This window comes from Halichoeres trimaculatus, unplaced genomic scaffold, assembly GCF_033239565.1.
Source record: "Halichoeres trimaculatus isolate MK-OKI-2021-1 unplaced genomic scaffold, fHalTri1.1 fHalTri1_scaffold_11, whole genome shotgun sequence".
Classification (NCBI taxonomy): domain Eukaryota; kingdom Metazoa; phylum Chordata; class Actinopteri; order Labriformes; family Labridae; genus Halichoeres; species Halichoeres trimaculatus.
In genome coordinates this window covers 12,411,354-12,427,914 of record NW_027437189.1, presented here as the reverse complement: position 1 = coordinate 12,427,914, position 16,561 = coordinate 12,411,354, and the positions used below count along the sequence as shown (strand labels likewise).

The window sequence follows — 16,561 nt, the reverse complement described above, 5'->3', positions numbered from 1 at the left end:
TTGTCGGCCTTGTGTGTCATAGCCATAGACTGTAAACAGCTTTACGTTTTTTCTTGTGTCAGACTTTTTAAGGCTGTCAACCTGCTCCACCTGCAGTGCATGCTGGGGTTTTCTTTAGCTTACCTGAAAATATACCAAGGCACTGTGGACATGGCAGCTAACATGTATGAATTAAGTTATTGAATAATGGCATACATCACTTAACTCAATGAATACACACTGAACTCTTGATTGTGTTGTATGTCCTTTTGGACAAAAGCATCTGCTAAATGAAATTGTAGACTTGTAGACTAAACTTTTACCCTATTTGGGCTACAATGAATTATGAAGAGAATATGCTACACAGATTAAAGTAAATATAATACTTTATGTATAACTACCAATTGCTAAAAAATAATATTTTGATTTAAAACTAAAGACCTTTTTGAAGCAAGATATTTTCTTTTATGGCTAGTAAATGTAACAAAATAGTAAACAAAACTTTTCCCCTATCATTAGATCAATAAAAATTAATGTAAATATATACTGATATATACTATACTATACTGATTTATGAAATACATCAAAGGTTGAATTTTTCATTCATTTATTTATTAACCTCTCTTAAGTTCTAGCTTTATAATTTTGATTAGCATGGCTTTGTTTTCTATGTTTTTTCTATGGGTGGAGGTTAAAATGGCATAAAAAAGGTGAAATGTTTTAATAAATCAACATGAAATGTATTTATCGCACTATCAATGTAAGTGTAAAACTAAGAATTAAAAAAAAAAAAAGCTAATAGACAAAAGAAAAAAAAGGAAGTAAAAAAATGATAGTATTTCTATTACCTTAAACAATGACTTAAATATAAAAGTGCTTGGTTCTTTGTGTAAACCTCACAGAAGTGACATCCAGCTTTATCAAAACATTCTGAAAATGTAAATGACATAAATTCTAACTTTTACTCGTGTGCAATTATCAAAATGTTTACCATTAAATGTGTATCAATTTTATTTTATTTTCTTCACTGAAAGGGACAGAGCATCCATGTAAAAAGCCATGAGGCTAATTTTAATCTCTAGTCCTCAGCAGATTGAAGCAACATTTATGACCATAGAAATAGATCACCAGTGACTGATAGGAAAATTATCATGATAGTATGAATATAAAACACTACGCACCAGAACAACTTTACCAATCTTAAAAAAAGAGCAAACAGGTCTAAAGGGCTATTGAGCTGTATGTTTTATATTTAAAGTGATATGTTGAACAAATTTGACTCAAACAACAGCAGCATGTATTTATTGTTCATAGCAAGTTAAGCCATTATATGGCCACAGGCTTTAAGACAGCCCCATGAACTTGTCTTAACATTTGACTCAATAAAGTTAAATCACAAAGATAACCCCTCATTCAGACCACGGCAGGGAATATATCACTTTAAAATATATCTAAACATGTTGACTTCTCACACAGAATCTATGGACTGTGTGTAAATAACCATCTGAAAAAACAGTCTGTTTTAATGTTTCACTTTTTAACTTCATGGGGATGAAAAAATAGAAGTGTAGAAGTTTTGGTACCTTTATGAACCCTCTTGAGACAGTTTAAGCATCATTCACTCATGTGAAACATTCTTAAAATGACAAACTGATCAGAGGTACAGACAGTTAGGTTGAAGTCCTCCTGTTATTGCAATAAAATAAAGCAGCATACATGAAAAGATACTTCACATATTAATAAAATGTAACTGTCGGGATTTATTACCAGGGGAAAAAATTATGTCACATCCATCACAGCACTGCATGCTGACATCATACCTGTACAATAACTTATTGAGTATAATAAACAGACACTGACGTGATTTGTCACAGAAAATTTGAAAAAAACAAACAAACAAACAAAAAAACACGCTTGACCAAGATGTAAACACGGTCGGTGAGGCATGTGGGCGGGACTCTGCAGCTCCCTGAGGAGTCCTGTCTGAGGCACCTGCTGCTGGGAACGTACTGCTATCACTCCCAGCTGCTCCTCTGAGATACAGGCTCAAGTCTCTCTCTCTCTCTCACACACACACACACACTCAGACACACACTCATCTCTTAAAGCATCTAAAATATTGACAGATTTAATATTTTTCAGATAAAACACTGTATATTTCCCTCTCCTGTTGCCCTCCATGGCTCTTTTAAATCCCTGAGCTGGCACTTTAGCTTGAGTGTGTGTGTGTGTGTGTGTGTGTGTGTGTGTGTGTGTGTGTGTGTGTGTGTGTGTGTGTGTGTGTGTGTGTGTGTGTGTGTGTGTGTGTGTGTGTGTGTGTAAAATTGTGTCATTGTCAGCACTCTGGGCAGAGGGGGCTGAAAACTCCCCACGCCAGCGGGTTCCAGTGTGCCCCCTACCCGTCCCACTCCACACAGTCAGGCTTAGCCCCACAAAAGGGGGGATAAGAGTTAAACAGTTACCGTGGGGAGGAGGGGGTAATCCATGGCATAATGTAGGCCTGCCAGAACCCCCCACCCCCCACCCCCAAACCATGCAGGCAGTGCATTCTAGACCCAGTGCCACATTGAGGGCCTCCGATGGCTGAAGGGTCAGGAGAATCAGCCTCAAACCAATATTTCCACCAATATTATGCCAGCAACTTAATAAAAATGCAGTTACACATTTGAAGTATGGATGGTATCCAGTCCTGCCTGTTGCATCTTTCTATTCACAGGAATTCTGCTTATGATGCAAAAGGTCTTCACAAAGTGTGCTTGTTTTGAAATCAAAGACTGAAAATGAAACGCAGGAACAGATGCAGCTTCACAATAAGCACCATGGCAACAGCATCATGAAAGAGTTTATCCCCATGGTGATTAGAGCAGCAACTCATAAGTAGGTTGTGGAGGGATTTAAAGGTGGGTGGAAGAGCATCATACCTGAGTTCTTTCCGCTAAGTACCATCATTTCAAAATGTCTGATTGTTTTCCTTCAGCTTTGAATGGAAAGTCTGTCTGACTCACTTCAAATCAGGGTGGCCTCAAATCTTCATTATGTTACAGATTCATTCTGTGGATAGCAGAAGGTAAAAAGCAGCATTTCACTCTTAAATCCTCCTAAAAAAGAGTATGATGTCTATTTATCTGGTCCTCTTTGCCCACCAATTGTTAGTTTCTCTTCAAACCGATATGAAAATCAGACTGATGAGCAGTAATTGTCGCCAGGTGCTGAGGACATGCAGCACCCAACACTGTTCAGCCTCACAGAAGACAAAAGGACGAGCCACAGATGGTTGTTGGTTTTTTTAAATTATCTTCATTATTTTTCATATTATCAACAACTGGGTCATGCTCACAACCTCTTACCAACACATGTAACGTTTTTACTTTGATAAGCCAAAACACAACACATAAAAAACAATAAACATGTAAATTTGTAGCGCTCATGGGCCAAAAATACTCTTGTAGCCTGTATATATTTGCCATGATAATAGGTTTTTCTCGGGGACTTAAAAAATGTATGCAAGGTTTGTAAGTTAAATTTGAATACACATAAAAGTGTTTTTACTTTTTGGTAGTGAGACGAGAAATCTGTATTTTTCTCTGCTGAAAACGGTTTCTGTGATTAATTTTGAAGTGATGGTGGACACAGGAGCTGAACTTCAAGACAGAAAAAGGACAAGAAAGTTTAAAAGGAGAATGATAGAGGACGGGCTATAAGCTGAAGTCCAAGCCAAAGGCTGAAGCATGAGCTAAAGGCTAAAAAATGGGCTAAAGGCTAAAACTTGGGATAAAAGCTAAAACATGAGCTAAAGGCTAAAACATGGGCTAAAGGCTAAAACATGAGCTAAAGGCTAAAACATGAGCTAAAGGCTAAAACATGGGATAAAGGCTAAAACATGAGCCAAAGGCTAAAACATGGGCTAAAAGCTGAAACATGGGATAAAGGCTAAAACATGGGATAAAGGCTAAAACATGGGATAAAGGCTAAAACATGGGCTAAAGGCTAAAACATGGGCTAAAAGCTAAAACATGGGATAAAGGCTAAAACATGGGATAAAGGCTAAAACATGGGATAAAGGCTAAAACATGGGATAAAGGCTAAAACATGGGCTAAAGGCTAAAACATGGGATAAAGGCTAAAACATGAGCTAAAGGCTAAAACATGGGCTAAAAGCTAAAACATGGGATAAAGGCTAAAACATGAGCTAATTTTTTTGCAAAATTATTTATTCCAACCCACATGCATCAGTTGTTCTGCAGTGGTCTGTTGAAACTTGAGAGTCTATCAATGAAATGGAAAGTGAGGTTACGTTAGCTCTGCTTGGTGGATGACTGGCAGGACATAGCTAACCAGGATTTACTAACGTAGCACATTACGGACTTGTCTAGGAGCACTGGGCTGTGAAGGGGGTTAAACATAGCCTGCTACTAGACTATGGTACAAACTGACAAAGTTTGCTTGTTGTCATGTTTCAAACACGTTTTTCAAAGCAAAGACGCGTCTTGTTAAGTGTCATGTCGTCTCGACAGTGTGCACGTGTTTCTTACCAAAAGTGTTGCCGCATTCCTCTTCAAACAGATAGTCCTCACAGCCCCTTTAATTCAGTGAAGTTTATAAACCCAAAAATCATTGAGTTATTCATGAAAGTGTAATAATAAGAAAATTAATGTGGATGATTATTTTAAAAATCTTTATTAACGTCAGAGCAACCAAAGTACCCATGATTCTATAAGATTCCTCCTCACTTTGTTCAAGTATCATATCTGTTATACATTATGTCTGTATCAACACAAATGTTGCATTTAGTTGCATAAAACCTAAAACATACCACAAGGATCTGAAATGTATTCAAATAAATATGACTTGAGAGTTTACTTTTTTTAATCAAATAATGGCAGAATATCGAAACACCTTCAAGAATTTTATGAGTGCAATTAAGTCCAGACTTCCCTGAAGAGGTCAGTGAGTTTTAGCGTTGTAACTCACTTTTTCATTGTGGTACAAATACTAGGTGTTTTAAAGCATTTTGTGCTTGCTTTATTAACTACTGTGGACAAAGGTATTAATCTTATCACTGCGGATACTGTCTGTTCACATTAAGGTTCTATTTCCTCACTAAATCCTGTTCTGACAACTATCCTTTTCCAGTTTTAGGAATCAAAAATTACATTATAGAAAACTTCTTAATCGTACATTGCTGGTAATCACATTTCCTGTTTAAGGTCAAGAAAGAGCTTAGTTTCAACTTTAATATTTTTATTAAACTAAAAAAATCCTGAAAATAGTTTTAAACATAGCAAAGGCTCTCTGACAAACATAACAAAAATAAAACGAAATATTTGTCTATGTTCATGACACTCAACATGCTGACTTATCACTGATTAGATGAAGCCCTTCAATTCATGCATTCAAACCATTTGACCAAACACAGCCAACCACAGCCAGCTATCACCTACCTCCAGGTAACTGGTGACTTTTAAATCAACACCTACAAAGCTGAGATGGAAGGAAGCAAGGAAACACTGATAAAACTTTGAGGTTAAAGAGCAGCGATAACCCTGGACTCTGTCTTTCAGAGAGGAAGGTCTTACAAACAAGCGCTGTGTCAAACACATTTCACAGTATAAAACACTGGAAGAGTAGAGATGATCTTAACTCTAACATTTGTTTATTTCCCTCCTCATCCAACTCCTTTTATTAACATTAATCCATTCCAATCCAAATTTATTTATAGAGCACATTTTAAAACAACAGATTTGACCAACATGCTTTACAGTAGCGACATAGAAAGAGAATGGGAGACAAACCTACCTACACCTACTCAGTGAGTGATAGACCACACTGCTAACTATGAAGAACATTTACTGTATATTGACTGACTGCAGCATAAGTAGGCCAACTGTATCATAACAGACATTACAACCATAACAATCAAAGGCCCCTCATGGTGACAGTGCAGGACAACCAAAGACAGCAGAAACAGACTGGTGACCTGGAAAAGTGAGAGAAAACTTAAATTGAATTATTGTAGCTTTTACCTCACACAGCTTTGGTGTCAGTGTTATACTGACACATGTTATGTATTATATATGTGTCCTGTCCTGGAACTTTTCTCAAAGTGCCTACACAGGTAGTGTAGCACTTTGAGAGGTGATCTGAGTTTCATTCCTGCATATCCATTTTTCAGAGCAAACATTGTCTAAACCAGGGGTGGCCAACAAGTCAGAGACCAAGAGCCACAAAAACTTCCGTGGTGCTACAAAGAGCCCCATCAAAAATCCATTTTCTCTCACAAATCAACGAAAGAAGATCAGATAAAAATCAATACACTTCCAAATGTTGAAGTGACATTTATTGCGTTTGTAAGCATGTTTCAATTCGTACTTGGAGCCGTGTCAAAGACAAATTTCTGTCTTTACTGAAGAAGAGACAAAGTTCCATCCATCTATCCATCTAGATAGCAATGAGCAAATGTGCAATGTAAAAAAAAGGAAACTGAAACTTAAGTATCAATCTCATCACCCAAGTATTGATCAATACTGATCACAACGTTGGAATCAATATGTCAGTATTTCAGATTGATTGGCACACTACTACTCGTAACAATAACGCACACCGAAAGGCAAAGAGTCGCATGTGGCTCGCGAGCCGCAGTTTGGCTACCACTGGTCTAAACCTTGAATTCCATTTTGGTGGTGTTCCTTTTTATAAAATAAGTTAAGGTTTCTTACATAATCAATCAGTGCTTATTCAGCTTAAATAGTGTCTATCTCTGTTCTATGGTTTGTATAGTAAAACCCATGCGCTCCTACCACCTTCCAACCTAGACCAACCTAACCTGCTGTAAATGAACACACTTGGTGCTGATTAGTGGCATTAAGCAAAAAGAAAAAACAGCACCATCTACTGCTCGATATTAATCATGTAAATGGGTCCAATAGACAGAAGTCCTCATTTTTCCAACCCCTGGCCAGTCACCCACACCTATGTAACTGAGGGGTTAGAAAAACAGTTCAAAAAAACAAACGAAAAAAACCCCCGAACAAAACAACAACAACAACCAAATACATAAAGAAAGAAAGAAAGAAAGAAAGAAAGAAAGAAAGAAAGAAAGAAAGAAAGAAAGAAAGAAAGAAAGAAAGAAAAATATATTCTCAAATAAAATGTGCCAGAAATGTGAAAGATCCTTAACATGCATACATGTAAAATATACAGTTGCAGGATAAAACAGTTCACACTATGGTAAACAATAGGGAATAAATTCACAAGTAAGTAAACAGATGATCATTACATAAATAAAATAGACATTGCAACAGGTCACAACCATGGGTCTAACCACTTTCAAGTAATAAAAAATGGTATGGAGGCAAAAAAGACCCTTTCCATAACATTAAAGATCAACATGTTTCCACTTCGATCTCCAGGGGCCTCAATATAGAAAATTGGGGCAAATAACTTTAATCATCATCACTTGAGTCTAATTTAACACATTTTCTTACAGCAGCCAAAGGTTTTCATTTGATCAAGTTTTCACCTGTTAGTCCCAGTCTCAGTCAGACTTCCCGTCAAGCTTTCAGATGTTTCTCACTGGCTTTCAACTGGCACTCTGAGATTGTCACTAAGTTCTTACAAGTTGTTATATCATTCTGTCCCCTTGTTGCAATGTCTCAATCATTGCGAAACCCCCTGAAGAGGCCACAATCACTTGAGTGTGAAGATAATTGAGCAGCTTCTGCTAGTTTGCTGAAGATCTGCTCAAGGTCAGTCAAATGTTTTAGGAAAAAAATTAGGTCAGTGTTATACCTACAACCTTGAAGAGACACATTTGAAGGGCTCTTTCTCTGTTGTTTGTTTAGAGAAAACCTTGATACGGCTGGACATGTAGGGTAAGGAGAGGGAGCAGGAGGGGGAGAGAAAGGGATCGAAATGGGGGATGGGAGTCCACTCTCATCAAAGGACCTCTTAGGCTCCACAAGGTAATGACGGATGAAGAAGGGACCTCGAAGCCCTCAGACCCTGACAGTTTTACAGAAATACGGTTAGTCTAAAGGAGCTGTGCAGAGGGAGAACAACACTGAGGATACAAATTGATTAAGCCAAAGATGGCATGGCACGAGGTAAGCATTTGATTTTTATAATATGGATTTAATTATATGAGATTTGCACATTATTTTTTAAAGTACCTTTGTTTTAAAGTTTTCATATTTTTTTAAATTGTTCTTGTACAGGAAGCAGTTTTTCTAAAGGACAGATAGTTGTTAGTATGGGATAATGTATGCTTTCTTTAATGTAAAATAATAAGAATCTCAAACAGGTTTTAAGGTAAAGCATAAGACTTACATAAGAGTTATCCATGTATCTAAATGCTTCGCAGCTTTTCACAGCAGTAGGTATACAGTACCAGGATCAGATTGATAAATGCAATTATCAGCATAAAGCCAAGATGCATTTTCAGTTTTTGTGTTTAAAACAAAATACTCTGGAAACTAAATAAAGCCCATCTTTTTTTATGTGCTCTGCCCGAGCAGCTACGCAGTCGTCAGTTCTGGCGTGCCATGATGGCAGAGCTGCTTGGCACCCTGGTGTTGGTGAGCGCTGTGCTGGGTGCCTCAGTACCGGGACCAGGAGAGCCTCCTGTGGGGCCCCTGTACCCAGCAGTGGCAGTTGGGGTGGTGATTGTTGCGCTGGCACACTGTTTTGGAGAAATAAGTGGGGCGCAGGTGAGCACGTTGATGGCAGAGACATTTTAATGATTTGATTTACTGCACTTCTGCTGGTGGTAACTTTGCAGTTGTCAGTTTGTGATGCCAACAGATGGTGATGAATTACTGATATAACTAAATAATGGGTTGCACTCTATAATACAACCCCTGTCTTTTTCAACAAGTTTTTATAGAATACTGGCACACTGCTGAAACTAAGACATTGACACACAAAACACTGTGACTTGAGTGGGAAAAGAACTTCATGTCTTTGTGAAAAATTTGTGTGCAGAAAAGGAAAATGTTTAGGCTAAGACAGTGAAGATATTCATGTTACATGTTTGTAGCTTGACAAGATGAGCTAACTCATTCAGGTCAACCCCACAACCCTAATTCTCTTGTACCTTTCTCAGAGACCACTACCCAGGTAAGAGCTCTCTGAGTTAGGGATTGGGGCAAATAGACAAAACCTAAATCCAGTCATAGACCCCTTAAATGCTTATCAAAGTAACATGACTAAACTTTAGCTTGTTCCCTCTGAAACTTAGAAAAGTAGACGTACAGAGTAGCTCAGGTTAAGCTTTTGTAAGTGTTTTGAACCTGCTTGTTGTTTCTGATCAGGTGAACCCTGCAGTGACCCTGTCTCTGTTAGCCACTCGGAGGCTGGATGTCCTCAGGGCCTTTGTTTACATAGCTGCACAGTGTTTGGGGGCTTCTTTGGGAACTGGAGCCCTCTACTTGGCCCTGCCGCTCAAAACCACAGCAGACCACTTTGTCAACAAGGTCACTTTTCAGATTATCACTTTCACCATCACTCTTTACACATTAGGATTCATCTTTCACGCTGATTGTGCTCCTTTCTAATCTCTCTCAGGTTCCCATTGAGCTGAATGCAGCACAGGCTCTGGGCATCGAGGTTTTGTGCACCTTCCAACTGGTCTTTACTGTGTTCTCAGCTGAGGCTCAGCGACGCAGGGAGAGTCCAGAACCAGGGAACCTCGCTATTGGATTTGCTCACACAGCTGGAGTTTTTATAGGGGTAAAAGCTAAAGTTGAAATTTAACATTTTTGCCTTCGTCTTTAAGTGTTATGAAGTATTAACTCAAATATGTAGTCAACTGACGACAGCTAGGAAAACCAAGCGGAAAGCCAGAGAGAGACTACTGGGGAGCGCCTTGATTTAACAGTAAACTGAACAGTCATCCACAGTGTGCCCAAGGTGGCATTTTTTCCAAGATATTTTCACTGGTGTCTTAAAAAGCCTTTTGAATACAGCAGCCAGTAAAATGAGCACAGGTGTTAGATTCAAAGAAAGATGATGGTACGCTTTGTTTCCTGTAACCAGGTCTGGATTTATTTTTAGAGTCACAGCAGCCAAATAGAATAGAATAGAATAGAATAGGATAGAATAGAAAAGAAATTTATTTGTCATTGCAACAAGTACAATGAAATTGAAAAAGGCCTTCAGTCAGTGCAAAACAGTGTAAAGTGCAAAATAGCTGCCTTGTTCAAGTGCATTGATGACATAGAGGTAATTGTTATATTGTAATTATATGACGACAATTGAAGAAGTGATTTTAGCCTTTGCCCAGGACCCTTTCTGTTGTTGGGTAGAAACTGTCTCTGAACCAAAATATAAACAGAAATATTAACCGGGTCATTCTGATTCATTAAGGAAAGAAAACAAGATTGAGATTAACTGTACAATGGCAAATTCAATGGGCATCTTTTCCCCCCTTCTTTTTGTGCCAGGGGCGGTTCTCTGGTGGAAGTATGAACCCTGCTCGCTCTCTGGGTCCAGCAGTCATCACTGGCTTCTGGGAAAACCACTGGGTGAGAGAGAGTTCACTTTGTCCCCTGACTGCATGGTAACAACCGTCTGACTGATTTTTTTCATCACAGTTTTTATCCAGTTGGTCAAGTTGTCAGAGAAAATTCCTCTGAGCAACAGCAAAATCTGTCTCATTTGTATTTAAACTACATACTTTGATCAAGAAAAACTTTTAAGGACCCAGACATTTTCAGTACAGCTGAATAAAAGAAAGAGCTTTTAAAGATTTATTTGGATACGTAACTATTTAGCAGAATATGAACTTTGGATACATGTATTTTATTCCATTCTGAGTGTCTCTATTTGAAGCTTGGACAGTGGATAGAGCGTGTGAGTGGGGGAGGACTGCTTTGAGGACTTCAGCCTCTGTACATGGGGCGCAACATTTAGCCCCTGAGCCAAACTAATATCCCAACAAAATGTGCTTTGAAGCACCATGATGCTAATGCTTCCTATCTTCTGTATCAACATGAAAAACTTTTACTCTGCCTTTGTTTCACTGCTTTGCAAATTGCTGCACATCAACACATAACATTCATATACCAATGACCTGTATGCGCATTATTGGCTAACACTGTCACACACACACACACACACACACACACACACACACACACACACACACACACACACACACACACACACACACACACACACACACACACACACACACACTCTCACTCTTATCTGTAGTCCAGTGTCTTGCTTGAGGATGTGCTTTCACATTCAGACAGGAGGAGCCCATCCCCAGCGATGAGATTACTGGACAACCTGCTCTACTTGACTGATATTTAGAGAATTCCAAGTCATTCATTGGTTGCTTCTTCCTCAGTTATCTGTCCCTTTTTTATCCTCTGTTAGGTTTATTGGCTGGGGCCGGTCCTTGGTGCTGTACTGGCTGGGGTTTCACACGAGTTCTTCTTTGCACGAAGTGCATCACGTCAAAAACTGGTGGCCTGCCTGACCTGCAAAGACATCGAAATTGTGGAGACTGCCAGCATGACAGGATCTTCACTGTCCACTGTGACACAGAACGCCATGAGAGCCAAACAGGCTAACAAGCAAGACAACAACTGAGGATACAAAGAAACACCCTGCAGGACGACAGTGTTTGTTTTTTAATATAAGGACACATTGAGGGCAGTTGATAAGGACTCATAAGTGGTGAGGCCTAAAAGAGCGAGGGAGCAACTTGGATTGTTAGACTCATTTAATCAGGCAAAAAAAGGTTAAATGCTCCAAACATATAAAATGAGTCTAAAACTTTCAAAGACAAAAGCAAATCAGAGTCTAATAATAATCATGATACATTTAGAAAAAAAAATAACACCACATTTAACATTTCATTCAAGAACTTTTCAAAAAAGTCAGTTTGTCATTGAGCTGAAAAACTGCCATATTTGCCATATTTTAAAACTCTAATGAAGAATTAAGCTGCTTTTAGACAAATTTTACACTAACCACTCATCCCAAAGGCTGCTGGGGGCAAGCTGTCATTGGACAAGAGGAAGGGTAAACCAAGGCACATAGTCTATCACAGAGCTAACATGTTAAGATATTCAACCATTCATGCGCACATTCACACCTACAGGCGACTTAGGGAGTTCAATCCACACAGGAAGAAACCTGCCCTGCTGGGGATTCAAACCAAGAACCTCCCTTGTTACAGCAAAACATAAAAATAAATATGATTCTGATTGAGAGTTTACAGAAAGTAGAGGAATCAGGAAGGTAAAATGCCATGCTAGAAAAACTTTATGTGCTGGTGTGTCAATAATTTTTTTTTAAGTCTGAGAAGCAGCCTAAAAAAACCATAAAAATAAAAATGAGAAAAGATATAAATAAGACAAATAAATTACCCCAGTGAATAACTGTTACAACACTATTAAATATACATAAAGAGTCTGCAAACTAATTCAGAAATGTCAGTTTGATAATCTTGTGTATTTAAAACACAAAAATTGCTGTTGACATCTCTTCAACTGCTGAATATTTGGTTGAGTCAAAGATATATATTACAGTTTGAGATATTTTACAATTAATGATGCATTTTATGAGTTTTACTCAATTCAAAGAGGCTCCTGTCTCTTCTTGTCTGCCGGTGACCTAAAGCTTCATGGTAATTGGCCTGAAAGTGACCGCCGAGGTCTTGTGTCTGTATCACTGAAGGTGCAGCTGATATTGTAGGATCCAGTATTGTTGCTTTGACATCATTAGAATTTGTAATAGAGGCTCATTGAAACCATGTTGAAAAACACCCTTGTGTCTCCTCATGTTTTCCAGTTTTGTTCTGTGCTCGTGGATGCTTTGAAATGCTAAAGAGGTCCTGCACCCTCACTTCAATGATGTTCTCAATTTGCCTAATATCGCTCTCATATATATGCCTGTGTGTGTCTGTCTCGTCTTAGGCTCCCTATTCACAATCAAATGGACCTTCATACCTCAGTAATGGCTCCACAGAAAAGACGCCTTCAGTGAGAACCAGCTTTGTACTTAAAAATGCGAATAATGACGTACGTGTGGGTCGCTCTGTGGGTTTCTAAGACACCAAACTTCATCTTATTGTGAATTCCTGTTTATAGAAATTGTTCACACGTGCGTCCTCTCCTACAAAATATTTTCTTTGTTATTAACAGGGTCAGTTTATCCATTATACAGAATAGTTTAATGTCTTAATTTGTTAATTTGACTTTTTGTTGTTTAAATATTTTTCCCCAATCCAAGTACATATCCTGTAGTGCTACATGGTTTCTCTTATTACCTTACATTTGGATTAACTGACCCTTCAAAGTTATTTTTTATCATAAAGAACAATATATTTATTATGTATAGTTTGATCTGTTATGTATGTTTGTTTCAATTTGAGGTCAAACCTTCACTGTGTTGTCTTTGACACCCAGTCTGAAATAAAACTATACTAATGATCTGATCACTACCGCAACGCAGTTTGAATACACACATGCACTGTGCACACATAACCATATATAAACTGTTACACACACACACTCACACACACCTCACACAATAGCTATAATTACCACAGTGCAGCCAGCAATTTGCATTGTGTGTGTTCTTTCTAACATGTATAAAAGGGCACTCAAACAGCCAGCTCAGCATTCTGCTTTCATCACCCCCTGCCTCGCCTCTGGACCCCCCCTCCCACCGACCCACCCATCTCCCAACCACCACGAACAAGGATAACTCTGGACTGGTCTGTCCGACTGGACCTCTCCTTTCCCCCCAGGTCTACAGAAGTTTCAGGGCTTTAGTTGTTTATTCTTTCACAAAATAAACCAAAACACTTCCATACACTGCAGCCCCATATGGAGCACCTCCTAGAAGCCCCTTCATGACAGACCTACAGAATCTACAGGGTTGCATGAATTATTGGTCTTCAAACCTACATTTTTTGGCTGTATTTATTTACATTTTTGATTTGCTTCTCTTCGTGTGATTCCTATTTAACTTAAATATCTGTAATTATCATGAGAACTCAAGCTCTTAAACAAAAGTCAAGTTCAGGTCTATAAGACTCCCCCCTTTACTTTACATGATCATTAAAATCAATATGACACAGCATGATTCAGCCCTAGCTTTAGCATTTAGCCTTTTGAATATAAAAGCAATGCTTTGCTAGATGTTACCTCTGTGTTTTAGTTTAATAAGTATTTTTGTCTTGCCTATGCGGCTATACGAAGCCCACATGCTTCTGACAGACAATGGTTTCACAGGGTCAGGCATTTCAATGTATGGGTCAGTTCAGCGCTGTAAGCTTTGGACACTTCCGTCCGGGGCCCCAACTGTATTATCTGTGTGTGTGGCTGTGTGTATGCCATTGTCCATGCGTGTGTGTTTGTGTCCTTGTCCATCAGCATTTGTGTGTGATTATGACAGTTATGATATGTCATCAGGTGGCATATACCCCAAAGAAAACTTTCTCCTTGCAGCTCCAGCTGCTCTTCTCCAGCAGGCTGTTCCTCCTTTTGTCCCACCCACCCTCTTGCAATGCACAAAAGTTCCTGTTGTCTCTTTATCTCAAATTCCTCCTCCTCCCACTGATTTACACTTTTTCTGTTTCAAACTGTTACTCTTCACTGATACACCACCTCTAATAGGGCCTTGGCCTGTTGAGGGGGGGGCAACAGAGGGGTTAAGTTTGTTTAGTTAAGGGTGTCCAGCACTGCCGCCCCCCGCCCTTGGGTCTGCAGGGAGATTATGTCGTCACCTAGGGCCCCTGGGGGGTATTATAAAGCCCCTGTCTGGCCCTCTCCCCTCCGTCAGAGAGGCTTAAAGGTCCATCAGACACTCTGTCTATCCCGTCTCTACTTTAGGAACACCCCTTAGCATTGATGCACACCTCCTCTTGACAGCTCATCCCTGAGACCTCCACTCACACTCCCCATTACATCACACCTATGTCTTTGCGACAGGTGGACAGAGGTGGCAAACCAACGCAGCTAGGTTGACTGTTTTGTGGATTTGTCTGTTGACATTTAAGAAACCTATTTTGTCTGTGAACAGACTCTGATTTTTGTTTTTGTTTCAGTCAGCCAAAACAGCTGACGTCAAAAAGGAGATCCTTAATTTTGTAATCTTGGCACTTAAGGAGGACTTTTAAAGGTATAGATTTACCTTTCACAGACTCCTCCTGATTTCTTCTTAGAGAATCTTCTTGTGGGAACATCAAGTGAACTGTCATCATGTGGGAGTTCAGATCCATTAATTTTTGGCGGGCGGTCTTTGCTGAGTTCTTCGGGACCATGTTCTTTGTATTTTTCGGCATGGGTGCTGCTCTGCGCTGGACCACTGGGCCTCATCATGTCCTTCATGTGGCCCTGTGCTTTGGGCTAGCAGCTGCCACCCTCATCCAGTCCATCGGTCACATCAGCGGGGGCCACATCAATCCTGCTGTAACCTTTGCCTACCTTGTCGGCTCACAGTTGTCTCTTTTCCGTGCCATTTTCTACATGGCTGCACAGTGCTTGGGTGCTGTGGCTGGGGCTGCTGTGCTGTATGGAGTCACACCTGGCAACATGAGAGGCAACATGGCAATGAACACGGTAAGGACTCAGGATGCATGCTTGAGAAAGTGCATCAATTTTAGGAAAGGTGGGGTAGAAGTTTTGAGAAGGGTTGGGATTCTTGATGTAGTATCAGCTCCAAGTTATACACGGCTTTGAGACCAAGCTCAATATTAGTGAAGAACAAAAAACCTCTGGTTTATCTACTTCTAATAGATTACAGTTTTTTTTATATAAGAGTGAATAACTTGGAGTAAACTGACTGACACTCAATCATGTTTTTGTCCACCTGTGTGCCTTCAGCTGCAGCCTGGTATCAGTCTGGGAATGGCCACCACTGTGGAGGTATTCCTCACCATGCAGCTCGTGGTTTGCATCTTTGCTGTGACTGATGAGAGGAGAAACGGGCGCTTGGGATCTGCTGCTCTCTCCATCGGCTTCTCCGTCACCATTGGCCATCTCATGGGGGTGAGAGACATGGAAAAGTAGAAGGAAGTTTTTTTTTTGTTAGCAATCTCTGAAGTCTTGCTGAAGCTCATTTGAGAAAAAAAAAACATTTGATACCACATACAATGCTAAAATGATAATCAATATAACCAGAAATAATTTACAGTTTAACCACAAACTACTATAGAATGACAATGACCTGTGTTTCAGATGTACTACACTGGTGCTGGGATGAACCCTGCACGCTCCTTTGCCCCTGCTGTGCTCTTCAGGAACTTCATCAACCACTGGGTAAGACTTTCAACCACACACACATAGCTCACACATTAATGTGTTAACTGCTGTAATATAAATCATTGTTTTTCTGCCTGCAGGTGTACTGGGTTGGGCCAATGATAGGAGGTGCCTTGGGTGCCCTCCTGTACGATTTCATGCTGTTCCCACGCATGAGGGGTCTCTCTGAGCGCCTCGCCACACTGAAGGGCAGCCGGCCCCCTGAGAGCGAGACCCAGCAGGACACCCGTGGGGAGCCCATCGAGCTCAAGACACAAGCCCTATAAACCTGCCCCTGCTCCCCGTCTCCGACCGGGACCGAG

The 16,561-nt window shown here is 39.8% G+C and overlaps 2 protein-coding genes across 2 annotated transcripts; both read left to right on the top strand.

The window, feature by feature from the left end:
• The first annotated feature begins 7,919 nt into the window (after positions 1–7,919).
• On the top strand, positions 7,920–13,345 carry LOC141799451 (aquaporin-4). The gene is made up of 6 exons (XM_074681694.1): positions 7,920–8,081; positions 8,493–8,684; positions 9,288–9,449; positions 9,541–9,705; positions 10,419–10,499; positions 11,359–13,345. The coding sequence occupies exons 1-6, from the start codon at positions 8,067–8,069 to the stop codon at positions 11,572–11,574; spliced, it is 831 nt and encodes a 276-aa protein (XP_074537795.1). The 5' UTR covers positions 7,920–8,066; the 3' UTR covers positions 11,575–13,345.
• Positions 13,346–15,197: 1,852 nt separating this feature from the next.
• mipb (major intrinsic protein of lens fiber b) lies at positions 15,198–16,559 on the top strand. The gene is made up of 4 exons (XM_074681619.1): positions 15,198–15,557; positions 15,822–15,986; positions 16,176–16,256; positions 16,340–16,559. Exons 1-4 carry the CDS (start codon positions 15,198–15,200, stop codon positions 16,523–16,525), a joined length of 792 nt encoding a protein of 263 aa, XP_074537720.1. The 3' UTR covers positions 16,526–16,559.
• Positions 16,560–16,561: the final 2 nt, after the last annotated feature.

Bases quoted from the DNA above. Each gene is read 5' to 3' on its own strand.
- LOC141799451 (XM_074681694.1), top strand. The intron at 8,685-9,287 runs GTGAGCACGTTG...GTTTCTGATCAG, and splicing joins GAGAAATAAGTGGGGCGCAG to GTGAACCCTGCAGTGACCCT. The intron at 9,706-10,418 runs GTAAAAGCTAAA...TTTTTGTGCCAG, and splicing joins CAGCTGGAGTTTTTATAGGG to GGGCGGTTCTCTGGTGGAAG.
- mipb (XM_074681619.1), top strand. From the start codon at position 15,198: ATGTGGGAGTTCAGATCCATTAATTTTTGGCGGGCGGTCTTTGCTGAG. The intron at 15,558-15,821 runs GTAAGGACTCAG...GTGTGCCTTCAG, and splicing joins GCAACATGGCAATGAACACG to CTGCAGCCTGGTATCAGTCT. The intron at 16,257-16,339 runs GTAAGACTTTCA...TTCTGCCTGCAG, and splicing joins GGAACTTCATCAACCACTGG to GTGTACTGGGTTGGGCCAAT.